This window comes from Salmo trutta, chromosome 7 (genome assembly GCF_901001165.1).
Source record: "Salmo trutta chromosome 7, fSalTru1.1, whole genome shotgun sequence".
Classification (NCBI taxonomy): Eukaryota; Metazoa; Chordata; class Actinopteri; order Salmoniformes; family Salmonidae; genus Salmo; species Salmo trutta.
Genome location: NC_042963.1, coordinates 47168228 through 47195185, shown reverse-complemented (window position 1 = coordinate 47195185; position 26958 = coordinate 47168228). Strand labels below are relative to the sequence as shown.

General features: G+C 45.4%; 1 protein-coding gene across 2 annotated transcripts in view; it reads left to right on the top strand.

Annotated features, from left to right (window-relative positions):
* met (MET proto-oncogene, receptor tyrosine kinase) overlaps positions 1-26958 on the top strand; it is an 85573-nt gene that overhangs the window by 5972 nt on the left and 52643 nt on the right. For both annotated transcript variants that reach the window (XM_029759185.1, XM_029759184.1), the window contains exon 3: positions 22213-22404. In XM_029759185.1, the coding sequence (XP_029615045.1) occupies positions 22213-22404 (192 nt within the window). The remainder of the gene's footprint in view (positions 1-22212; positions 22405-26958) is intronic.

Below are 26958 nucleotides of genomic sequence, written 5' to 3'. Positions count from 1 at the left end.
ACCTGGCAGCAATGAATATGAACGTACAATAACTGACCAACGGTCTCTTGCCCTGTTTTTGTTTTAAAGCCTGAAGGAGAAGAAGGATCTTATCCTAGTAGTTTTCTAATGGATTTATGGGTCATATTCAGTGGCATATGGCAAGTAGATCCTCTCTTTTATTCCATAGTAAGAGAACCAGATAAGCCAGGCCATAAAACAGTAAAAAGTAAACGCACGAAAGAGTCATGCTTACGCTTTATCATCTGTTTAGCTAAACTGCTGTAGTTCTGAAGAAGACCTGGAATAGGAATGTAAAGGAGGGTTGGAGAAGCGAGCCGATGCAAGAGTATGTTTGATGATTTAAGTGGTGGTTGTCAAAGTAGTGCACTATGAAGGGAAAAGAGTGCCATTTGGGACTCAACCCTGGTGTAGGGAGTCAGATATGATAAATGATGTAAAGATAAGTGGCTCTGTCATCTTGTCCATGCATTAGAGGCTAGAGTAAGTCTCTTTTCAGTAGCTGCTCATTGCCTCTCTCACTGCAGGCTTATTATGGTCTGGCTGTTTGTTACTTACCAGAAACACAAACCATCTAGAATACTAATGAAAGAATAAGAACTTGTCCGCTCAATAGACTTATACACGCAAACTTCAAGGAGTTTCAAAGTGCTTCTTAAAACTATTGATGGGATTATACATCAGACTTCGGCTTGACAAGGAGTACGGTTACATGCACTCAATAATGTGATTATTATGGATAGTCAGATTAATATAATAGTTTGATTAAAATGTTTACCTGCTTTGCAAGACACACAATTGCCCAAATAATCCTGTTTACGTGGACACATCTGAAATCAGGCTACCTGATTGCAGTCTGATAAATGCAGAAAATCGGCAATCACAATAAATGTTGTACCACAGCGAACATGCTATTTTTGGGAAGGGTATTTGATTCTGTGTTCGGACATATAGAGTTTGTATGTGAAAACTACTTCTAAGACACATGCATACAGTTGTTCCGAACTCACTTCACTCGTGCTAAAGAGGGAGGCTCGCTCGGCTGGTGCTAGCACATGCGCAGATCAAATACACAGCTGGAACGCTGATGAAGGTGTTTACATGTCTTAACAATTTGAACATTTGCTCAGAAAACCAGGTGTTTTAATTGGCGTATGCTGACTTCGATTTTTTACCTTACGCCGATTTAAGATCAGCACAGTAAGGCATTTAAATGACTAATGCCATACTCAGCTTACTGCCATAATCAGTTTAATATCAAATTATTAGTGTGCATATAAACGCACTACTGTTTATTTTAGATTTTTGTACTACACATTTTGCTGAGTAATGGTAATGGAAGCGGGTGACAGATGGTAAGGACTTGGAATGTCACCAATAGACAAAGACAGGGAGGCATCATCACTCAAGTTTAATAACGGATGTAGGTTACATTGCAACTATCATTTCTTAAATATATATTTAGTTTTACATTTTACATTTAAGTCATTTAGCAGACGCCCTTATCCAGAGCGACTTACAAATTGGTGCGTTCACCTTATGATATCCAGTGGAACAACCACTTTACAATCGTGCATCTAAATCTTTTAGGGGGGGGGGGGGGTTAGAAGGATTACTTTATCCTATCCTAGGTATTCCTTAAAGAAGTGGGGTTTCAGATGTCTCCGGAAGGTGGTGATTGACTCCGCTGTCCTGGCGTCGTGAGGGAGCTTGTTCCACCATTGGGGTGCCAGAGCAGTAATATTAGTATAACTGTAGTATAAATACAATATTAGGCAGTGGGGACACTTGGGTCTTAAAATGTACAAACGGGCTTCCCGAGTGGCGCAGTGTTCTAAGGCCCTGCATCGCAGTGCTATCTGTGCCACTAGAGATCCTGGTTCCAGTCCAGGCTCTGTTGCAGCCGGCCACGACCGGGAGACCCATGGGCCGGCACACAATTGGCCCAGCGTCGTCCGGGTTAGGGGAGGGTTTGGCTGGCAGGGATGTTCTTGTCCCAACGCGCACTAGCGACCCGCTTATGGCGGGCAGGCGCAATGCACGCTGACACGGTCGCCAGGTGTACGGTGTTTCCTCTGACACATTGGTGCGGCTGGCTTCCAGGTTAAGCGGGCATTGTGGCTGGGTTGTGTTTGGAGGACGCATGGCTCTTGACCTTCTCCTCTCCTGAGTCCAGGAGTTGCAGCGATGGGACAAGACTGTAACTACCAATTGGATACCACATATATATTTACAAACGAACACATTTAAGGTCAAAATAATTATTATAAACTGGGTGGTTCGAACCCTGTATGCTGATTGGCTGAGAGGCATGGTATATCAGAAATAATACATTTTTACTGCTCTAATTATGTTGGTAACCAGTTTAAAATAGCAATAAGGCACCTCGGGGGTTTGTGGTATATGGCCAATATACCACGGCTAAGGCCTGTATCCAGGCACTCGGCATTGCGCCGTGCATAAGAACAGTTATATAACATCTATAGAACAGCCCTTAGCCGTGGTGTATTGGCCATATACCACACCCCCCCGGGCCTTGTTGCTTAATTAGATTACCATTGATTTGTTAAAACCCTCCCGTCGCTGATTGCTTTTAAATTGAATGAAGCCTGATTGATAGTATGTGTGTAATATAATTCACATGGAAGAGGGTTTTGATCGACAGCCATTTTAATTAGCAGTACTGTTTAAATGAACATGTTTTAAATTGTGGCTTTAAGAAAGTAAACAAAAACTAGTGACATAGAGAGGCATTGATTTTATGTTACTTTGTAAAAAAGAAAGCGTAATAATTTCTGATTATGAAATTAAACAAGGATATATGTCTGTATATACCCAACATCCAACACATTACATAAGTATAAAAAGTATCCATTTAACAGTTGCGTGAGTGCTACTGCTGCCTTTGAGATGCCACGCACTGCTTCCCACATGCCTGAGCCTGTTCATGCCCTGCCTGAACTGCCTGAACTGCTGCTGTGGCAGAAGCAACCCAGGACTGCATCCAAGATGCACCCTTTTCTCTATATAGTGCACTACTTTGGACAGGAACAATAGGGAACAGGGTGCCATTTGGAACATTCCCCAGGAGTGGTTCAGGTCATATCTCATCAGCTGGGAGAGAGGGAGAGGCTCAACATCACTTCACTGGAGAAATTAACTAAATCATAAAAATACAGGAACGTTCCTGCCCTGCTCTGTTTCCATCCCCTTTATAATCTCACAATCTGGGGTTTGATAAGGTAGGTTAGATGTGTATGTATCTGGGGTTTGATAAGGTAGGTTAGATGTGTATGTATCTGGGGTTTGATAAGGTAGGGTAGATGTGTATGTATCTGGGGTTTGATAAGGTAGGGTAGATGTGTATGTATCTGGGGTTTGATAAGGTAGGGTAGATGTGGATGTATCTGGGGTTTGATAAGGTAGGTTAGATGTGTATGTATCTGGGGTTTGATAAGGTAGGTTAGATGTGTATGTATCTGGGGTTTGATAAGGTAGGGTAGATGTGTATGTATTTGGTGTTTGATAAGGTAGGGTAGATGTGTATGTATTTGGTGTTTGATAAGGTAGGGTAGATGTGTATGTATCTGGGGTTTGATAAGGTAGGGTAGATGTGTATGTATCTGAATTTTGATAAGGTAGGGTAGATGTGGATGTATCTGGGGTTTGATAAGGTAGGGTAGATGTGTATGTATCTGGGGTTTGATAAGGTAGGGTAGATGTGTATGTATTTGGTGTTTGATAAGGTAGGGTAGATGTGTATGTATTTGGTGTTTGATAAGGTAGGGTAGATGTGTATGTATCTGGGGTTTGATAAGGTAGGGTAGATGTGTATGTATCTGAATTTTGATAAGGTAGGGTAGATGTGGATGTATCTGGGGTTTGATAAGGTAGGGTAGATGTGTATGTATCTGGGGTTTGATAAGGTAGGGTAGATGTGTATGTATCTGGGGTTTGATAAGATAGGGTAGATGTGTATGTATCTGGGGTTTGATAAGGTAGGGTAGATGTGGATGTATCTGGGGTTTGATAAGGTAGGGTAGATGTGGATGTATCTGGGGTTTGATAAGGTAGGGTAGATGTGTATGTATTTGGTGTTTGATAAGGTAGGGTAGATGTGTATGTATCTGGGGTTTGATAAGGTAGGGTAGATGTGTATGTATCTGGGGTTTGATAAGGTAGGGTTGATGTGTATGTATCTGGGGTTTGATAAGGTAGGGTTGATGTGTATGTATTTGGTGTTTGATAAGGTAGGGTAGATGTGTATGTATCTGGGGTTTGATAAGGTAGGGTAGATGTGGATGTATTTGGTGTTTGATAAAGTAGGATAGATGTGTATGTATCTGGGGTTTGATAAGGTAGGGTAGATGTGGATGTATTTGGTGTTTGATAAAGTAGGATAGATGTGTATGTATCTGGGGTTTGATAAGGTAGGGTAGATGTGGATGTATTTGGTGTTTGCTAAGGTAGGGTTGATGTGTATTTACAGTTTGTGCTTCTGTGTGCTCTGCGTGTATGAGCAATAGTAATCTCTGTATGAGGTTCAGCTTGAGATTTTGTGGTTGTTTTCCCAAAGCTGCATCTGTTTCACCCACCCACCCCCACCCACCACCCACCACCACTCCCCAGTGGTGCAGTGGTCTAAGGCGCTGCATCTCAGTGCTTGAGGCATCACTACCAACACCCTAGTTTGAATCCAGGCTGTATCACAACCGGCCGTGATCGGGAGTCCCGTAGGGCGGAGCACAATTGGCCCAGCGTCGTCTGGGTTTGGTCGGTGTAGGCCGTCATTGTAAATAAGAATTTGTTCTTAACTGACTTGCCTCGTTAAATAAAGGTTAAATAAAAAAATGACAAACAATAAAATAAACACCCGCACATACACTAGCCTAGCCCATATGGCTGTGTGGTAACACATACACTAGCCTAGCCCATATGGCTGTGTGGTAACACATACACTAGCCTAGCCCATATGGCTGTGTGGTAACACATACACTAGCCTAGCCCATATGGCTGTGTGGTAACACATACACTAGCCTAGCCCATATGGCTGTGTGGTAACACATACACTAGCCTAGCCCATATGGCTGTGTGGTAACACATACACTAGCCTAGCCCATATGGCTGTGTGGTAACACATACACTAGCCTAGCCCATATGGCTGTGTGGTAACACATACACTAGCCTAGCCCATATGGCTGTGTGGTAACACATACACTAGCCTAGCCCATATGGCTGTGTGGTAACATATGGCTGTGTGGTAACACATACACTAGCCTAGCCCATATGGCTGTGTGGTAACACATACACTAGCCTAGCCCATATGGCTGTGTGGTAACACATACACTAGCCTAGCCCATATGGCTGTGTGGTAACACATACACTAGCCTAGCCCATATGGCTGTGTGGTAACACATACACTAGCCTAGCCCATATGGCTGTGTGGTAACATATGGCTGTGTGGTAACACATACACTAGCCTAGCCCATATGGCTGTGTGGTAACACATACACTAGCCTAGCCCATATGGCTGTGTGGTAACACATACACTAGCCTAGCCCATATGGCTGTGTGGTAACACATACACTAGCCTAGCCCATATGGCTGTGTGGTAACACATACACTAGCCTAGCCCATATGGCTGTGTGGTAACACATACACTAGCCTAGCCCATATGGCTGTGTGGTAACACATACACTAGCCTAGCCCATATGGCTGTGTGGTAACACATACACTAGCCTAGCCCATATGGCTGTGTGGTAAGAGCATTGTGAAAGCTCTCTCAGGCCCCTCCACTCTCTCAGTTCAGTGAGTCGTTCCCAGTATGAGTCCAGCCCAGTACAGTGTGTCATGGGTTGGCCGTGCCCAGACAGGCTCCATGTGTGAGGAGAGGCTGAGACCCAGCAGCTAGATACCACCAGAGACTGGCTGACTGGCACGCTAGCCACCTGGCATCCAGCTGCTGACTGATTGACTGCCTTCAAAACCTGTCTCTGGAGGAGAATAGAATAGAAACAGAGTAGAAACACTTTGAGACAAGGTCATTGAGACAATATGTATGTATGAAATACAACTAGTCAACTGGTCCATAATGGTCCATAATGAAGTGGAACAGTTCACTAACTGTGTTTCATACGTACCTATTGTCTCAAATTCATAGTAGGCTAATTTGGAAAGCTTACCTGACGGTACCTGTATTTTGTAGACATAATATTCACTTAGTAGCCTATGACTTAGTATTGACTAACTCTGCAATATACAGAGAGGAGCAGTGGGTCAATATTCAGAAAAAAAAGTGATTACATAAGATTGTCCTTTTGGTCAAGCGATGCTGACATTATCAAACTGGACTTTAATTCTAAATAGTTGAAAACAGATATGTTCAGGAAGCTGTTTATTTAAGGAATTCTCCATGTCTGGTGTGCTTGCTCAGTTACCATCTGCAGGTATTTCCTGGAAATAATCAGGCTGTTTTCTGCGGTAAATGTCTGTTGGTTTTTTGCAATATGTTAATCATTAGCTAGGGGTCTCCATTCTCTGTTCCCTGCGACTTGTTTGGAAAAAACAACATTGCTTAGTGTGTGTGTGTGTGTGCTGCTTGTCTGTTTGTGACGTTGGTGTTGTGTGAACACCTTATCTTCATAACCCAGATAAAGAAAGAGCAGGAACTTGTCAAAACGTCTCCCTCCGCTTGCAACCTGTCTTTCTCCCAGAGGGAAAGCACATACTGGAATTGCCCTAACACCAATCCCTGCTGCGCACCGCTCCTCTTCTCGTCAAGGCTGCGTGCGGCATGTCAACTTCCCTTTTTGCCATACCGCTACAAATGAGATATATTCTCCTCATATCACGTCTTCCTTTTTTCATCTACATATCTAAGCAGGGATTTTTCAAACACCTACTTTATGACTTATGATGTATTTACCTATAGTCCCTAAGGCTCCACACTTGTTTAGAGTCAGATGTGAAGCAGAGGAGCTTTGCTCAGTTGAGCTTAGCAATGAGTCAAGGCCCCAGAACTGTTTCCTAATCAGTCACTCACAATTCCTCCTCCACACATTAATATCCTGCTTTCTGGTGGAATACCTGCTATGCTATGTGGACACACCTGTCTTTCAATCACCCACACCCCCATTTCTGCATGAGAGACCAAACTCAATCTCCTACCCCCTGGCCACAAGCCACCCTCCTGACCAGTGCCCTCACCTCGACCCCTACTCCCTCCCCCAATGCCCTCTCATTTCCTTACTCTCCCTTAAAGCATTGTCTCCCATGCAGTCTGAATTGGCTTCATGAAGGGCCAGGGTTTTTATCACCAAGGTCAGTGGAGTGGTTGAGAGGTAAACGATCTTGTTTGTTAAGCCAGCCGGTGCACCTGGTGGGCACAGGAGCCCAGGCAAGACCACATCATTAACCTCAGCCAGACTTCTATGGACTCTACGGACGTATGGATTGCTGGACTTCACCATTGCAGTCACAGATGTCCATGTATTTGTTCCTCCCTAGCCGCATGCAGCAGATACAGTTAAAGTCGGAAGTTTACATACACCTCAGCCAAATACATTTAAACTCAGTTTTTCACAATTCCTGACATTTAATCCTAGTAAAAATTCCCTGTCTTAGGTCAGTTAGGATCACCACTTTATTTTAAGAATGTGAAATGTCAGAATAATAGTAGAGAGAATTATTTACTTTAACTTTTATTTCTTTCATCACATTCCCAGCGGGTCAGAAGTTTACATACACTCAATTAGTATTTGGTAGCATTGCCTTTAAATTGTTTAACTTGGGCCAAACGTTTCGGGTAGCCTTCCACAAGCTTCCCACAATAAGTTAGGTGAATTTTGTCCCATTCCTCCTGACAGAGCTGGTGTAACTGAGTCAGGTTTGTAGGCCTCCTTGCTCGCACAAGCTTTTTCAGTTCTGTTTACACATTTTCTATAGGCTTGAGGTCAGGGCTTTGTGATGGCCACTCCAATACCTTGACTTTGTTGTCCTTAAGCCATTTTGCCACAACTTTGGAAGTATGGTTGGGTTCATTGTCCATTTGGAAGACCCATTTGCGACCAAGCTTTAACTTCCTGACTGATGTCTTGGCATGTCGCTTCAATATATCCACATAAGTTTCCTTTCTCATGATGCCATCTATTTTGTGAAGTGCACCAGTCCCCCCTGCAGCAAAGCACCCCCACAACATGATGCTGCCACCCCCGTGCTTCACGGTTGGGATGGTGTTCTTCGGCTTGCAAGCCACCCCCTTTTTCCTCCAAACACAACGATGGTCATTATGGCCAAACAGTTCTATTTTTGTTTCATCAGACCAGAGGACATTCCTCCAAAAAGTACGATCTTGTCCCCATTTGTAAGTTGCAAGCTGTAGTTTGGCTTTTTTATGGCGGTTTTGGAGCAGTGGCTTCTTCCTTGCTAAGTGGCCTTTCAGGTTATGTCGATATAGGACTCGTTTTATTGTGGATATAGATACTTTTGTACCTGTTTCCTCCAGCATCTTCACAAGGTCCTTTGCTGTTGTTCTGGGATTGATTTGCACTTTTCGCACCAAAGTACGTTCATCTCTAAGAGACAGAACGCGTCTCCTTCCTGAGCGGTATGACGGCTGCGTGGTCCCATGGTGTTTATACTTGCGTACTATTGTTTGTACAGATGGACGTGGTACCTTCAGGCGTTTGGAAATTGCTCCCAAGGATGAACCAGACTTGTGGAGGTCTACAGTTTTATTTCTGAGGTCTTGGCTGATTTCTTTTGATTTTCCCATGATGTCAAGCAAAGAGGCACTGAGTTTGAAGGTAGGCCTTGAAATACATCCACAGGTAAACCTCCAATTGACTCAAATTATGTCAATTAGCCTATTAGAAGTTTCTAAAGCCATGACATCATTTTCTGGAATTTTCCAAGCTGTTTAAAGGCACAGTCAACTTATTGTATGTAAACTTCTGACCCACTGGAATTGTGATACAGTGAATTATAAGTGAAATAATCTGTCTGTTAACAATTGTTGGAAAAATGACTTGTGTCAGGCACAAAGTAGATGTCCTAACCGAGTTGCCAAAACTATAGTTTGTTAACAAGAAATTTGTGGAGTGGTTGAAAAACGAGTTTTAATGACTCCAACCTAAGTGTATGTAAACTTTCGACTTCAGCTGTACATGACAGAAGTGTCCGCTCGCACCCAGACCTTTGATCTTTCAACTGTGAACTGATTATACATTGGCAAAAGCAAGCCTTTAACCAAACTCTCCTTTGAAAGATTTGATAGTTCAGGGTTAGGTTTAGATGAATCTTGAATACATCTGAACCTTGATTAAGATGACTTGATGAAATGTAAAGTGGATTTAAAGTCATTCCGGGCCAAGACATGCTCTGACTCTGGCCTTTAGCTGAGGCTAAACCCCCAGCCATTCCATTCAGCTATAGTAATCCCCACACAATGGAGCCAAGGGATTGTGTCTGAATGTGTACTCAAGTAATGGAGGGGAGAGAATAGAAAGACACCCCTCGCCTGCTGACCTTTCATTCCCCATCCCACCCATGCTTGTGTGGTTTTATCACCCTGTCGCGCTCCCATACAATGCATCACCAAACAGAGAGGAAGGCTATCTAAGTAGTCAATCCCCAGGACGCCATTCAGATTGGGACAGGAGGCTTTGAAGGAGGTGGATGAGGACAGGGCAAGCTCACACCTGAGAGAATGGTGTATTTTACGGTCAGAAACCTCGCCCTCTTTCACCAGCTACTAGACTCTGTCAGCTCTGACAAGATTACTTAGTCTTTATAGTTTAGGGATTGTGTCAAAAAATATATAAATATATTGTTTTTACAGTTCTCAGAACACACAGAGGCTATTTTATTTAGATTTTTATAGGAAGACAAAATATGTTTTTATAGTGTTTGTTTGTTAACTAACTCATGCAGTTCATTTTTGTTTTTTTCCAACAAGAAAAGATTGCTTTTTTGAGCTCATGTGACAGTGAGCCTGATTGACACGGTGATGTTCAGTCATTTTTCATAAGAAGATGCATATATAAACGTAAATGTAAATGTAATATACCCTGGCTACGCTGGCTCTCAATAGGAGAAACCAACCAGATGTATTTAGGTCATGTATTATTCTGACATTAATCCCTGAAGATCTCTGATGTGTGTGTGTCTGTGTGTGTGTGTGTGTCTGTGTCTGTGTGTGTGTGCGTATGTGTGTGAAAAATACTGTGAAGAGAGATGCCAACTTCCAGGAGTTTATGAGTGTGAAAAGCAGCAACAATGATGCATTTCTGCACTGCCTACCATTTCTCTGTTGACTGGGGCTATGCCCATTGTCAGTTTTCCTTTTGTTGTATGTTTTTTAGTTTATTACAGACGTCACCATGTAGTATTTAGCTGGAGCACAAATAGTGCATCATAAAAATACTAAAGTCCACCACCACCTGCAGGTGGTCTTGAAATACATCAGAATATAATAGGTTTGTGTTGGTTTGTTCCCAGTTTATGTTGATTTTTAAAGCTGCGTTCCAGTTAAACTAACAGTATGTGTCCACTGTGTTTTTTGTGGTTCGGTGACCCCATTTGTATTTCCACAAGGCCTTGACCTTTTTGTTTATACAAAATGTGTTTTGTGTGTTTTTTGCTTGGGTGTTTATTTGTGTGTGGAGGGGTGTTTTGCATGTTTCTTTGTGTAAGTGTGACTGTGTTTTGAGAGAAATATGAACTTGTATGTGTTAAAAAGCATTTTCCCAAGGGATTGTTTTCCTTTTTGCGTTGCCATGTTCCAAATTGTGAGGCGGTGTTTCTCACCTGTGCTCTCTCTGGCTCTAATTTATTACATTTCCCAGTGTTCATCTCTGATCAGGGCTGGGTGCTAGCTGTTATGAGTATGAACACGCTCCCCTTCTGCCAGTACTAGCTGAGCAACCAGTGACCTAATAGTCATCCAGGGCTGGGCGGGCAGAAGAAGAGCAGAGTGGAGGAGGTCTAGCTAGGGTCAGACCCTGTGTCAATAGAGAAAACAAAATGATATGCACATCCCAAACTTGATAAGATAAACGGTGCAAAAAGAACAAAGATATTGGCGTGTACACAGACTATTGCTGCTCCCCAGTGCTCCAGTGTTCCTCAGGCCGTATTAACCCTCCACTGATAAGCTATGCTCTCAAACCCAGAGCCCAGATACAGTGTATATTTCCCTGGCCCTGTTTACAACCCTCGGATATCTGGCTACCCATAAACTGCCTGCTGTTGGAACTGCTGTTGGAACCTTGTCTCATATACAGTAAGCTAACGTCGTAAGCAAACGTCTCATTTCGGCTGGCTCCTAGCCGAGCTTGGCTAGGCAAACCAAACAACTTAAAAGAACTTTGCTTGAAAAATGAGAAAAAAACGGCAATAGTACTGTTTGTCCGTTGTGAGACGCCGTAGCAAGTATACGCTTCCTCAAAATATGACAGATAACTCCAAGAAATCTGTCATTAGTTTTGAAGTTTTTGCAGAGATCTTATTCATGCAATTTTGTGTTTGATGCAGTATTTTTCCAGTGAAAAAAGTGCATGAGGACGAGTTGTCTCATTGAATGACAACAGGCACTTCACTGAAGAATCCTTACTGTTAACCAATCGAAGATGAGAGGGCGTCTTCGGCTTGCCTCGAGAAATGTTTTTGTGTCCCCAAAGAGCCAACACCAAACAAAAATGTAAAAAAATTTCATGATAATATATGTACAAACTGTTCCAAACTGTTTCAGCTGGGAAACATGTCCGAACTGTTCCAAACTGTTTCAGCTGGGAAACATGTCCTAACTGTTCCAAACTGTTTCAGCTGGGAAACATGTCCGAACTGTTCCAAACTGTTTCAGCTGGGAAACATGTCTGAACTGTTCCAAACTGTTTCAGCTGGGAAACATGTCCGAACTGTTCCAAACTGTTTCAGCTGGGAAACATGTCCGAACTGTTCCAAACTGTTTCAGCTGGGAAACATGTCCGAACTGTTCCAAACTGTTTCAGCTGGGAAACATGTCCGAACTGTTCCAAACTGTTTCAGCTGGGAAACATGTCCGAACTGTTCCAAACTGTTTCAGCTGGGAAACATGTCCGAACTGTTCCAAACTGTTTCAGCTGGGAAACATGTCCGAACTGTTCCAAACTGTTTCAGCTGGGAAACATGTCCGAACTGTTCCAAACTGTTTCAGCTGGGAAACATGTCCGAACTGTTCCAAACTGTTTCAGCTGGGAAACATGGCCGAACTGTTCCAAACTGTTTCAGCTGGGAAACATGGCCGAACTGTTCTAAACTGTTTCAGCTGGGAAACAACAGTGTGTGGAAAATCCGTCTTCCTTTGCTCTGCATTGGCCCTCAAATCCTCAAGAAATAAGAGCCAGAGACACATGCAAACCCAGTTACACACACACAGAGAGAGAGCCCAAAATATAGCGTGTGTTGAGTGGTGGAGTGTTAGTGTGATGGCCTGGAGGAAGGAGCAGGCTTTCAGACTTTTCACTTTACCAAGAAGTCATCACTAAGAATACTCTGCCAAGCGTTTTGCTACTCGCTGGTCGGCCAGGTGGAATTGATTAGTCCAGACTACTACTAACTGAGAAACAGGAATTCAATTTAAATTCAAAGAGTTAGGCAGGAATTCGTTTTAAAACATATCAGTTTGGGTCTTGGCTCTTTGAAAAGGAGTTATGCTCTTTTGGAATCGTGCATGTTCCATATTGAATCTGTTATCTTTCCTTAATACACCTACTCTTTAGGGAGCATAGGTCCTTGACAACTCCTCTCCAGAATGCTCTGTTCTGGGCAGTTCCCTGTCCTTATACCAGAGTCAATTTATGTCCTGTAGGAGACAGAGAGGTGGTTCATGGTGGAAAGGATTCCCCCTCTGAGTCTCTTCTGTCTGTCTGTGATAATCAGTGGGAGTGGGTTAGCACTAATGCTAATAATGCATGGCAGGTAAATGATGGTCGCTGTGCTCAGCCGGCTGCCCCAACACTAAATGATCCCAGATTTGCATTGGTCTGTTTGGTCTAATTGAATTAACATGCTGGCGACTGCCTGGCATGCCACAGTAGATATGTTGAATGGACTGGCAGGACTATCTGTCAGAGAGAAGAGAAGAGGGCTCCAGCTATTGAGGAATGTGTCATCTCAAAATCCCCAAATTCCCTTGATATGCAAGACCAAAAGTAGCTGTGTCAAGCTTAAGGGAAAAATCATTAGTAACTGCATTCTTAAAGATTATCTTATATTCTCCATGATGAGCCAGAGAGAGAGAGCAAGAGAGAGAGAGAGAGAGAGAGAGAGAGAGAGAGAGAGAGAGGGATAGAGAAAGAGAGAGTGAGAGAGGGGGAGAGAGAAAGAGAGAGCAGGAGAGAGAGCAGGAGAGAGAGCCCCAGGACAGCAACACAATTAGACCCAACCAAATCATGAGAAAACAAAAATACAATTACTTGACACATTGGAAAAAATTAACAAAAAAACAGAGCAAACTAGAATGCTATTTTGCCATAAACAGAGAACACACAGTGGCAGAATAACTGACCACAGTGACTGACCCAAAATTAAGGAAAGCTTTGACGATGTACAGACTCAGTGAGCATAGCCTTGCTATTAAGAAAGGCCGCCATAGGCAGATCTGGCTGTCAAGAGAAGACAGGCTATGTGCACACTGCCAACAAAATTAGGTGGGAACTGAGATGCACTTCCTAACCTCCTGCCAAATGTATGACCATATTAGAGACACATATTTCCCTCAGATTACACAGACCCACAAAGAATTAGAGGGAAAAAAACTCCCATATCTACTGGGTGAAATACCACAGTGTGCCATCACAGCTGCAAGATTTGTGACCTGTTGCCACAAGAAAAGGGCAGCTAGTGAAGAACAAACACCATTTTAAATACAACCTATATTTATGTTTATTTATTTTCCCTTTTGTACTTTAACTATTTGCACATAATATGACATTTGAAATGTCTTCATTCTTTTTTAACTTTTGTGAGTGTAAAGTTGAATGTTAATTTTGATTGTTTATTTCACTTTTGTTTATTATCTACTTCACTTGTTTTGGCAATGTTAACATATGTTTCCCATGCCAATAAAGCTCTTAAATTGAATTGAATTGAAATTGAGAGAGAGAGAGATAGAGAGAGAAGGGTGAGAGAGGAGGAAGAGAGGAGAGAAGGAGTAGGGAAGGGTGAGAGAGGAGGAAGAGAGGAGAGAAGGAGTAGGGAAGGGTGAGAGAGGAGGAAGAGAGGAGAGAAAGAGTAGGGAAGGGTGAGAGGTGGAGAAGGAGAAGAGTGTGGACAGGGAGAGAAAGAGGAGAGAGAAACATTGTGAGGTTGAGGGTGAAGAGATTGAGGAGAGACTGGCGGGAAAGAGGAGGGAGGGAGGCGGAGGTATTGAGGGTTAGGGAGATGTTAAGAGTGGGGCCTCTGACCAACAGGTGCTTGTAGACCCTCTACTTTTCTCCCTCACTGAACCAAAACACTTGGGAAACAAAGGTGGATATTGTTCAGCCTGACTGACTGAGTTCTGTCTGTTTATGTGGGGCAGTTCTATGTCCATGCTCAATGCCCCTATGCCACCCTGGGTCACCATGCCCCCCCCCCCCCACACACACACACTATACACACACAGTAACCCCTAACCCTGCCTGGCATCCAAAGGGCAAACAACGCCCCAGACCAGCTGCCCTCGGAGCGCCAGGGTCTAATCCAACCTTATTGTCAGCTTCTCTAATTCCCCTGACACACCCATACACACACACACCCACACACACACCCACACACACACACACACCCATACACACACCCATACACACACCCATACACACACCCATACACACACCCATACAGACACCCATACACACACCCATACACACACCCATACACACACACACACACACACACACACACACACCCAAAGACACACAAAGACACACACACACACACACACACACTCATACACCCATACACACTCATACAGACACACTCATACACACACACACACAAAGACACACACACACACAGACACACACACACACACACACACACACATATTGTTACACACACACACCCATACACACACATACATACACACACACGCACTCATACACACACAAACAGTCATACACACACAAACACTCATACACACACACACACACACACACACACTCATACACACACACGCACTCATACACACACACACACACACACACACACTCATACACACACACACACTCATACACACACACACCCAAACACACACAAAGACACACACACACACTCATACACCCATACACACTCATACAGACACACTCATACACACACATGCACTCATACACACACACACACACTCATACACACACACACACACACACACTCATACACACACACACGCACTCATACACACACACACACACACACTCATACACACACACACGCACTCATACACACACACACACACACACTCATAAACACACACAAGCACCCAGTCAGTACAACCACCAGAGTCAGGTTGCAAAATAACATGCCTCCCTTTAACCCCCCCCCCCCCCCCCCCCCCCCCCCAACAACACATGCACACACACGTACACTTAACAAACAATGCATACACACAGACACACGTACAGTATATATAAGTAATTACTCACACGCAAGCCATTAACACCCTGCAGACTGTACAAGACATACATATTCACACACCCGATTACAACCCAACCACAGTGCTCCCTGATAAACAATCACACACACACATCAACAACAGTGGAGCAGGCTGTCATACACACACTCACACACAAACACACACTCACATCAACAACAGTGGAGAAGGCTGTCATACACTCACACACACACAGACACACACAGATACACACACACACACACTCACACACACATCAACAACAGTGGAGCAGGCTGTCATACACACACTCACACACACACGCACACAAACACACACACACATCATCAACAGTGGAGCAGGCTGTCATGGGGCAGAGGTGTGTTATTCTAGTGAAAGGGCAGCTGACTGGGTTGAGAGCTTTGCTCCCCCACTCAAGAGATCAGTAATGACAAAGCCTGTGTGTGTGTGTGTGTGTGTGTGTGTGTGTGTGTGTGTGTGTGTGTGTGTGTGTGTGTGTGTGTGTGTGTGTGTGTGTGTGTGTGTGTCTGTGTGTCTGTGTGTCTGTGTGTGTCTGTGTATGTTTGCGCGATACATGCACATACATGTCATGACTAATAAATAGATGTCTGCCTGCTCTAATCAGTAACCCCCAGTGTATTTTGGTTATTGAGTGAGTGTGGTCCCGTGTGGCTCAGTGGGTAGAGCATGGTGTTTGCAACGCCAGGGTTGTGGGTTAGATTCCCACGGGGGACCAGTACGGAGAAAAAAAAAGAAAAAAAATGTATGAAATGTATGCATTCACTACTGTAAGTCGCTCTGGATAAGAGCGTCTGCTAAATTACTAAAATGTAAATGAGTGTGTAGCTGTGTGTCTACTATTAGTAGTAGCAAGATCCTGGCCGATACATCGGTTCACCGATATTGGCCTTTTTCCGCTATATCAGTATCGGCCGATAATTCAACCGATAACCGATATTCAATAAATGGAATAAAAAAAGCGAATCTCATGCTGATCTGAGCAGTAGCATCCTTTATCATGATGTCATTATTTGTGAGGAGACTCTAGTTCAGTGGGTTTGTGAGGAGCCTCTAGTTCAGTGGGTTTGTGAGGAGCCTCTAGTTCAGTGGGTTTGTGAGGAGCCTCTAGTTCAGTGGGTTTGTGAGGAGCCTCTAGTTCAGTGGGTTTGTGAGTAGCCTCTAGTTCAGTGGGTTTGTGAGGAGCCTCTAGTTCAGTGGGTTTGTGAGTAGCCTCTAGTTCAGTGGGTTTGTGAGGAGACTCTAGTTCAGTGGGTTTGTGAGGAGACTAGTTCAGTGGGTTTGTGAGGAGACTCTAGTTCAGTGGGTTTGTGAGGAGCCTCTAGTTCAGTGGGTTTGTGAGGAGCCTCTAGTTCAGTGGGTTTGTGAGGAGCCTCTAGTTCAGTGGGTTTGTGAGGAGCCTCTAGTTCAGTGGGTTTGTGAGGAGCCTCTAGTTCAGTGGGTTTGTGAGGAGCCTCTAGTTCAGTGGGTTTGTGAGGAGCCTCTAGTTCAGTGGGTTTGTGAGGAGCCTCTAGTTCAGTGGGTTTGTGAGGAGCCTCTAGTTCAGTGGGTTTGTGAGGAGACTCTAGTTCAGTGGGTTTTGTGAGGAGCCTCTAGTTCAGTGGTTTTGTGAGGAGCCTCTAGTTCAGTGGGTTTGTGAGGAGCCTCTAGTTCAGTGGGTTTGTGAGGAGCCTCTAGTTCAGTGGTTTTGTGAGGAGCCTCTAGTTCAGTGGGTTTTGTGAGGAGACTCTAGTTCAGTGGGTTTGTGAGGAGCCTCTAGTTCAGTGTGTTTGTGAGAAGCCTCTAGTTCAGTGTGTTTGTGAGGAGCCACTAGTTCAGTGGGTTTGTGAGGAGACTCTAGTTCAGTGGGTTTGTGAGGAGCCTCTAGTTCAGTGGGTTTTGTGAGGAGCCTCTAGTTCAGTGGGTTTGTGAGGAGCCTCTAGTTCAGTGGTTTTGTGAGGAGCCTCTAGTTCAGTGGGTTTGTGAGGAGCCTCTAGTTCAGTGGGTTTGTGAGGAGCCTCTAGTTCAGTGGGTTTGTGAGGAGCCTCTAGTTCAGTGGGTTTGTGAGGAGCCTCTAGTTCAGTGGGTTTTGTGAGGAGCCTCTAGTTCAGTGGGTTTGTGAGGAGCCTCTAGTCCAGTGGGTTTGTGAGGAGCCTCTAGTTCAGTGGGTTTGTGAGGAGCCTCTAGTTCAGTGTGTTTTGTGAGGAGCCTCTAGTTCAGTGTGTTTTGTGAGGAGCCTCTAGTTCAGTGTGTTTGTGAGGAGCCTCTAGTTCAGTGGGTTTGTGAGGAGCCTCTAGTTCAGTGGGTTTGTGAGGAGCCTCTAGTTCAGTGGGTTTGTGAGGAGCCTCTAGTTCAGTGGGTTTTGTGAGGAGCCTCTAGTTCAGTGGGTTTGTGAGGAGCCTCTAGTTCAGTGGGTTTGTGAGGAGCCTCTAGTTCAGTGTGTTTGTGAGAAGCCTCTAGTTCAGTGTGTTTGTGAGGAGCCACTAGTTCAGTGGGTTTGTGAGGAGCCTCTAGTTCAGTGGGTTTGTGAGGAGCCTCTAGTTCAGTGGGTTTTGTGAGGAGCCTCTAGTTCAGTGGGTTTGTGAGGAGCCTCTAGTTCAGTGGTTTTGTGAGGAGCCTCTAGTTCAGTGGGTTTGTGAGGAGCCTCTAGTTCAGTGGGTTTGTGAGGAGCCTCTAGTTCAGTGGGTTTGTGAGGAGCCTCTAGTTCAGTGGGTTTGTGAGGAGCCTCTAGTTCAGTGGGTTTGTGAGGAGACTCTAGTTCAGTGGGTTTTGTGAGGAGCCTCTAGTTCAGTGGGTTTGTGAGGAGCCTCTAGTCCAGTGGGTTTGTGAGGAGCCTCTAGTTCAGTGGGTTTGTGAGGAGCCTCTAGTTCAGTGTGTTTTGTGAGGAGCCTCTAGTTCAGTGTGTTTTGTGAGGAGCCTCTAGTTCAGTGTGTTTGTGAGGAGCCTCTAGTTCAGTGGGTTTGTGAGGAGCCTCTAGTTCAGTGGGTTTGTGAGGAGCCTCTAGTTCAGTGGGTTTGTGAGGAGCCTCTAGTTCAGTGGGTTTTGTGAGGAGCCTCTAGTTCAGTGGGTTTGTGAGGAGCCTCTAGTTCAGTGGGTTTGTGAGGAGCCTCTAGTTCAGTGGGTTTGTGAGGAGCCTCTAGTCCAGTGGGTTTGTGAGGAGCCTCTAGTTCAGTGGGTTTGTGAGGAGCCTCTAGTTCAGTGGGTTTGTGAGGAGCCTCTAGTTCAGTGGGTTTGTGAGGAGACTCTAGTTCAGTGGGTTTGTGAGGAGCCTCTAGTTCAGTGTGTCTGCTGTAATGCTGTAAGTGGGGCCTGGCCCTGAGGGTCAGAGTGAGAGTTTAATAGGACATTAGGCCTCTCTATCGGATCCTCTTACACACCCCTCTTGACTCTGGCAGGCCTCATACACTCACACACACACACACACACACACACACACACACACACACACACACACACACACACACACACACACACACACACACACACACACTCCCAGGGTTGGTCAGGCTCTGCAGAGCAGCTCAATACAACACAGAGCTGGTGTTACCGTAGTAACCCTATCGCCTGGCCGTTGTGTTGCAGACAATGGGCGGTGGTTAAGTGTGGGGCAAAAGGTGTCTCACATATCCCTCATATATCCCCCCTGCTCCTGTTTTACTGAACAAAAACACCTTCATAAAACTAGGGAATGGATGTCGGAGAGCAGAAAGCAGTTTGCCATGAAATGACTTGGAATCAGAGAGAGAAAGAAAGACAGAAAGAGAAAGACAGCAGGAAACCAAAACATAGGTATTACCTCACTGAAGAAATCGATTGCCATGACAACAAGGTGACTATAGTCTTCAAGGCGATTGGCTGGCTCCGTGCCAAAGCAAAGCCCTAGGTCTCTAGGATAATAGGTTCTAGGTCTTTAGGATAATAGCAACGGGGCTTCAAACACAGCCTCGTCAAAACGCCCTTCAGCTGTCCAACCTCACCGGTATTTAGTTCCCTAGATCCTCAGCGTCACCTTCACAGAGTTCCATGGAATGTTCCAGAACCCTGGCTCTTTCTTCTTCTATCCCTCCTATTGGTCAGAGTTGCTTTTACAAACACTCCATAGGACCCTGTTTGTTTGCTATCAAAATAATTGTCCCTGGACCTGTTTTTGGAGCGGTTATGTGGTATTCTCCATGGTGTCCTGGCTCGATGACGTCTCAATCTCGGGGACTAGTAAGAGGGATAGAGGGCCCAGACTTTGGTCCGGTTCCCTTGTACTCTCATGTGGTCTCCTTGCGTAAGGCCAGTATCTAGACGTGCGGACAGCGGGAGTTATGATGGATCAATGTTGCTGCCCTGGGATTTCTGTGCAGAAGTATGTGCACACACACACACACACACACACACACACACACACACAATTATCTGTCCCACACACACACTCTATATCACCCACCTGACCTTTTTTCTCTCTCCCTATTCAGACGTCAGTCCTGATCTATCTGTCCTGGATCACATCAGATATTATTTATCCTCTTCCGAATGATGAGGTTCTTATAGAATGAATCAACTCCAGCCTGACAGCTCAGCACCGCTGGCTCTCTGCAGTACAGCTGTGGCTTTTGGCACTACGTACATCCAGATATTTTGAGGCTTGTTGGTTGAGGCTTGTTGGTTGAGGCTTGTTGGTTTTTATCCATGGATTTCTCTTTGCAGTTATGTCTCTATCTAGTCTACACTTGCTATGGCCTTGGATCTAGTTATCCAACCTGGTTTGGCTTCTGATAGATACAGTGTACTACTACAGTTTATACTACTACCTACTACAGTTTATACTACTACAGTTTATACTACTTCTACAGTTTATACTACTATTAAAGTTTATACTACTGCTACAGTTTATACTACTATAGTTTATACTACTACTATAGTTTTATACTACTACAGTTTATACTACTACTACAGTTTATACTATTACTACAGTTTATACTACTACTACAGTTTTTACTTCTACTTCAGTTTATACTACTACAGTTTATACTTCTACAACAGTTTCTACTACTACAGTTTATACTTCTACAGTTTATACTACTACTACAGTTTATACTACTACAGTTTATACTATAACAACAGTTTATACTAATACTACAGTTTATACTACTACAGTTTGTTTGACTAACAGCCAGGACTCTCTTTTCACCTTGGAGCTGAGCTAGCCTGTAATGGTCTACTCTACTTTGTAGTGGCTGCTGAAGAAAAGCTGCTTTCTTGATTTATAACTTTCCAATTGTTCTCCTCAGCTTCTAAGCTCTCCTTTGAGATTTGCCCGAGAAATGTTAGTGACATAGTCCTCACATGCAGTACTTGATGTAGAGACAGTGTCTCTTTTGGTGGTTCTAGTTAGTTCATTAGCTGTCCATCCCTGATACACAGCTGCCATCAGTCAGGGTGGTGAGTTGGCTTGGAGCAACAAACTGTAGACCAGTGATCTGATGGGTTTTAAGAGAATTTGAAAGACCTTATCCCCTGGACCTACATCATCTCTCTCTCTCTCTCTCTCTCTCTCTCTCTCTCTCTCTCTCTCTCTCTCTCTCTCTCTCTCTCTCTCTCTCGCCTGGGCCCTTTGGAGCGTGTTGTGAAACAGTAGGCGCTGTCAGGCCTGGCCAAGTTAGAGTTAGAGACCAAGGCTTAATCAGCAACCCTCTCCCTCTTTACTCAGCTCTCTGTAGTCTGTACCCAGCACCTTAATCTCTGTAGCTGGCCATGCCTGTTTAGTCACGGCCCCCCACGTGCCAGCCTCGGGTTTCGTTAATTATTGATGGCCGACTGGGGGGGCCGGGGTGTGTAATGGTAGGGGCCTTGAGAGCTTGACCAGCCGGGGGCTGGGGAACGTTGTCAGCTTCAATGGCTGGTGACATCTGATGATTCTTCAGAGGGTCAGAATAATGGTTTAATGATAATGACTTCTAGAGGTAGTTGGTGTTCAAAGTGAGATTATTAGAGAGAGTGGTCAAGTGACAACATGCATAGGGCTGCCTGTGCCAAACAGTGTGCAGTTGAACAAACCCACAAAGTTTCTGGAGAGTGAAAAATAGGTCTGTGTGAAGAAGTCTGTTGTATGTCTGTTGGGTGAGATAGAGAGAGGGAGACAAAGAGGGAGAGAGAACAGTGTAACGTCATGGCAGCCGCACCAGCACGCATTCCGTTGTGTTTCCCATGGATTCCTGCCATGTGGGATGATCTCCTAAACACACACACTGTGCCAGCCACAGTGGGCCACAACTGAGCTCTCAGTTACGAGCAGGGTCTGATGAAAGAGCAGATGAGGGGGCATACCAAGCCCAGCTCTGCCCCGCTCTCCATCCCTCTTCCTCTCCCTGCCCGGTTACCCACATCTGGCAGCGGCAGGAGGGCATGTACTGTAGCTCATAGGATAATGGCTCTTTTATCAGTTAAGACCCTCTGAATGTGACTGAGAAAGCTGAGACGTTAATAACAGTGTGGATGTATAACACGTCTTTCATGCAACATTAATGTGATCCATGTGGTGTATCTTCTGCTGTATGTAACCTGTCTTCCTCTCCACCCAGAGTTCCTCAGACGACTCGTTTGGCTGTGGGAAGCACGGGGAGGGATACCGTCTGGAAGTGACCACCCCAATGACCAGACTGGACTACTTCAGCGGTCAGTTCAGCAAAGTCCTGCTCACCTCCATTGCCGTGGCAACCGCCCAGGAACAGACCGTGGCCAGCCTGGGCACCACAGATGGTCGCCTCATACAGGTTGGGGACACTAAGGGTGATACTGTAATACTTTAAGAAAATAAGCTTTATAATGCATTTATAGGCATGAATGAATCCGTAAAACGCCCTTATGAAGGGTTATGTATTTTATCTGGGCCCTGGAGACACTGTTGGCCTGGAGAAGGGGTTGACTGTTACTGGGTGATATTCATTTACTTCAAAATGGTTTGGGCTGAAGCTGCATGAACAACAAGGCATCGAGCGTTTAACCTGGTCGCCCAAGAAGAAGAAAGGAAACAACCTAACTTAACAACCGTATCCACCACTGTGGCCCTTAGTCCTGAGTGTACACTGAAGCCCTACAGAAACCTGCACAACATAATCTCCCCTGCCTGTCAATGCGGTTGCCAAGCAGCACTGTTTCCCTTTCTCATTGTGCATGTAAATGGGGCAGGATGTTGGTACGTGACCAGTAAAACCAGCCATTTTGGGGACACAGCATGCTGAGACACAGGTGGCAACCAGTACAGAGGCAGGTTGGAGGGGGGGCTTCCTTCCTGTTTGCTCAACATATGACCCCCAACCTTGCCTCTCCATGCTTCCACAAACCCTGCTGCTGCATTCCACCGAGTTCTACCATCTGAGCAAACACAACATGGCTGGTTTTGCCTATCAATGACATGTACAGCCAACGGGGGCTTTCACTTTCCCATGTCGTGTGTGTTTGTGTCTGTCTGTCTGTCTGTCTGTCTGTCTGTCTGTCTGTCTGTCTGTCTGTCTGTCTGTCTGTCTGTCTGTCTGTCTGTCTGTCTGTCTGTCTGTCTGCCTGCCTGCCTGCCTGCCTGTCTGTCAGTAGACCTGCTCCTGTCTCAGCAGCTGTCTCTCTGTCTCCTATAGACAGGATGAACTCAGGGTTTCAGTGTAGCCTAGTCCCCGATCAACCAACATCCAGCCCTGTTTACATGCACAATGCATTGGCCGTGACAATGACCATAGAAGTTGGCAACACAGCCCAAAAAGATCTGGGATCAGGCTAGGTTCAGTCAGGTCAGATAGAAGTGGAACACCAAGGGCCTCCCGAGTGGCGCAGCGGTCTAAGGCACTTCAGCCCCGGGTTCGATCCCAGGCTGCGTCACAATTGGATACCATGAAATTGGGGGGTAAAAAAAATACAAATAAGAAGTAGAACACCACTGATAAAAGCTTTTGGAGTGTTCTGTCTTGCATGTTCCTTTAAATGAACCCTTCTGGTCTCTAAAACTCCCCCTGATGGTGTTTTATAAATAAGGTCCGAAAAATGGTGTTAAAAAAAGTAATGGAAGAACGACGGGAACGGGGAAAAGGCGGCGACAGCTGCGCGGGAAGCAGGGTTATGAGTCGAACGGCCCATTAATGGTGAGCGCCGAGCTTCGATGACACGTTCTCTCTCTCTTTCTGCAGAGTGCCGCAGCTGTTGGCCACGTTTTTTTTCTCGCTTTTTTTTGTTGTTGGTGAAATTTCTAACCTCATTGTCTCAGGACATGGCTCTGGGAAGGAGAGAGCAGGAGAACAGCTGTCCTGAGAGAGGGGTGCAGAGGGCCCCATGGAGGGGGAGAGAGAGAGAGAGATGGAGGAAGAGAGAGAGGCAGGGAGGAAGATAGAAAGAGGAGGCATGGAGAAGTGAAGAGAGGGAAGGAGAGATAAAGGGGGGAAAGATGGAGAGAAAGACAAAGGGGAAAAATAGGGAGGAATAGAGGTTGAAAGATTGCTTCAAGCTTATTAGAATCCTAGGAAAGGCCTCTGCCAACTGCCTTTCTTTCTGTTTACCCTTTGTTCCCAGAGAAAAATGCTCTTAGCACCGAGGTAGAGAGAGAAAGAGAGAGGGAAGGTGACAGAGAGAAATAAAGAGTGCGCTGTGGTCTGTCCCTGAGGTCTCTCATTCTGGCTCAGGAAGTCTGTGGTTCAGTATCACTGTGGGAATAACACAGTGGTTGTGTTTATAGGCTTGCTTCCTCTGGCTCATACAATAAGCTGTAATTCACACCACTATCATCTCTGGAGAGAGAGAGAGACTAGGACTGTTGTATGGGGGACGTCCCCAGTGGAAAGCAACACATACACATTATCCCCACTGTTACTGGCCACTGAGGACAGAGTTGCCCATTCAGGAAAATAGCGGTCCCTGAGACCGGAGACATGCCATTCATTGACTGGCTCAAGTCACTCACAAAGATATGATCTTTGTTCAACTTTATTTAAACAGTACCTAAACACTGCAGGAAGCTTACCTGCACTCAAGCAAGCAACACTTTGCAGTCACACACCTGGCTAAGGGCCAGTCAATAAAGAGAAAGGGGGGAGAGATGGAGAGGGGAGTTGGGGGGTGATAAATTAGATGATGTAACCAGAGCGTTCCTTAGTCAACCAGGACATAACCACACTCCATTACAGCCCACTGTTACTGTTATGTTTCACCCTAACCCAACTGGTTCTGAGCTCCAAGCCTGGAGTTGCAGCCTAACCACACATGATGAATGTTACTCCAGGTGTACACTACACTGTATCTGTGTGTAGGAGTGTGTGTGTGTATGCGTCTATGTGTGCCTGCCTGCCTGGCTGCCAGTGTGCCTGCCTGCCAGCTTGTGTGCCTGCCTGCCTGCCTGCTTCTGTGCCTGCCTGCGTGTGTGCCTGCCTGCCTGTCTGTCTGCCTGCCTGCCTGCCTGCGTGTGTGCCTGCCTGCCTGCCTGGCTGCCAGTGTGCCTGCCTGCCAGCTTGTGTGCCTGCCTGCCTGCCAGCTTGTGTGCCTGCCTGCCTGCCTGCGTGTGTGCCTGCCTGCGTGTGTGCCTGCCTGCGTGTGTGCCTGCCTGCATGCCTGCCTGCCTGCCTGCCTAACTGACTGTGTTTGTAGATTAGTAAGACGTCTGAAACACCTCCCGACATGTCCAGGTATACAGTGCTCTTGTGCTGTTCTCTCTGCCTGCAGGCGATGTCTTTTGTCCCTCCGTCTCCCTGTAGCTCCCTCCACCTCCACCTCCATGGTGGTTAGCTCTAATCTGCCAATCTGTCATCTCACCCTCAATACAGCAGCATTAGTTATTACCCTACACACAGTAGCAGGAGTGGCCCAACGGGCCCATACAATGTCAATGGAAAAAAACTCCCAAAAGCTCTCATTTTCAGCTGTGCCCAATAGAGGCGTTACTTTACTTTAGAAGTCAAATGTAATTCAGTGTTACTGTGTTATTAGCCCCTTCTCTGTAACGACAAGATACCTTGGTCAGCACCACAATATACCCTGGTCAACACCACAATATACCCTGGTCAACACCACAATATACCCTGGTCAACAGCACAATATACCCTGGTCAACACCACAATATACCCTGGTCAACACCACAATATACCCTGGTCAACACCACAATATACCCTGGTCAACCCCACAATATACCCTGGTCAACACCACAATATACCCTGGTCAACACCACAATATACCCTGGTCAACAGCACAATATACCCCGGTCAACACCACGATATACCCTGGTCAACAGCACAATATACCCTGGTCAACACCACAATATACCCTGGTCAACCCCACAATATACCCTGGTCAACAGCACAATATACCCCGGTCAACACCACGATATACCCTGGTCAACACCACAATATACCCTGGTCAACAGCACAATATACCCCGGTCAACACCACGATATACCCTGGTCAACACCACGATATACCCTGGTCAACATCACAATATACCCTGGTCAACACCACAATATACCCCGGTCAACACCACAATATACCCCGGTTAACACCACGATATACCTTGGTCAACACCACAATATACCCTGGTCAACCCCACAATATACCCTGGTCAACAGCACAATATACCCCGGTCAACACCACGATATACCCTGGTCAACACCACAATATACCCTGGTCAACACCACAATATACCCCGGTCAACACCACAATATACCCCGGTCAACACCACAATATACCTTGGTCAACACCACAATATACCCTGGTCAACACCACAATATACCCCCGTCAACACCACGATATACCCTGGTCAACCCCACAATATACCCTGGTCAACACCACAATATACCCTGGTCAACACCACGATATACCCTGGTCAACACCACAATATACCCCGGTCAACACTACAATATACCCCGGTCAACACCACAATATACCCTGGTCAACACCACAATATACCCCGGTCAACACCACAATATACCCTGGTCAACAGCACAATATACCCCGGTCAACACCACGATATACCCTGGTCAACACCACAATATACCCCGGTCAACACCACAATATACCCCGGTCAACACCACGATATACCCTGGTCAACACCACAAGATTCCATGATGTTACCCCTTTCTATTCTATTGCAACTTTCAATCTTGTACAGCATATTAGAAGAAACGACAGCAGATTTGCTCAGCACTAAAGAGTCCTATCAAATCCCCATGCCCTGTTCACGTTGACTGAAAACACCAGCAACAACAATAAAGAAACAGTGAATTCAAATACCATGCCAAGTACAGTACCTCCCAGTGCATTTCTACATCATTACATTGACCCATTATTAATAAGGTGAGGTAC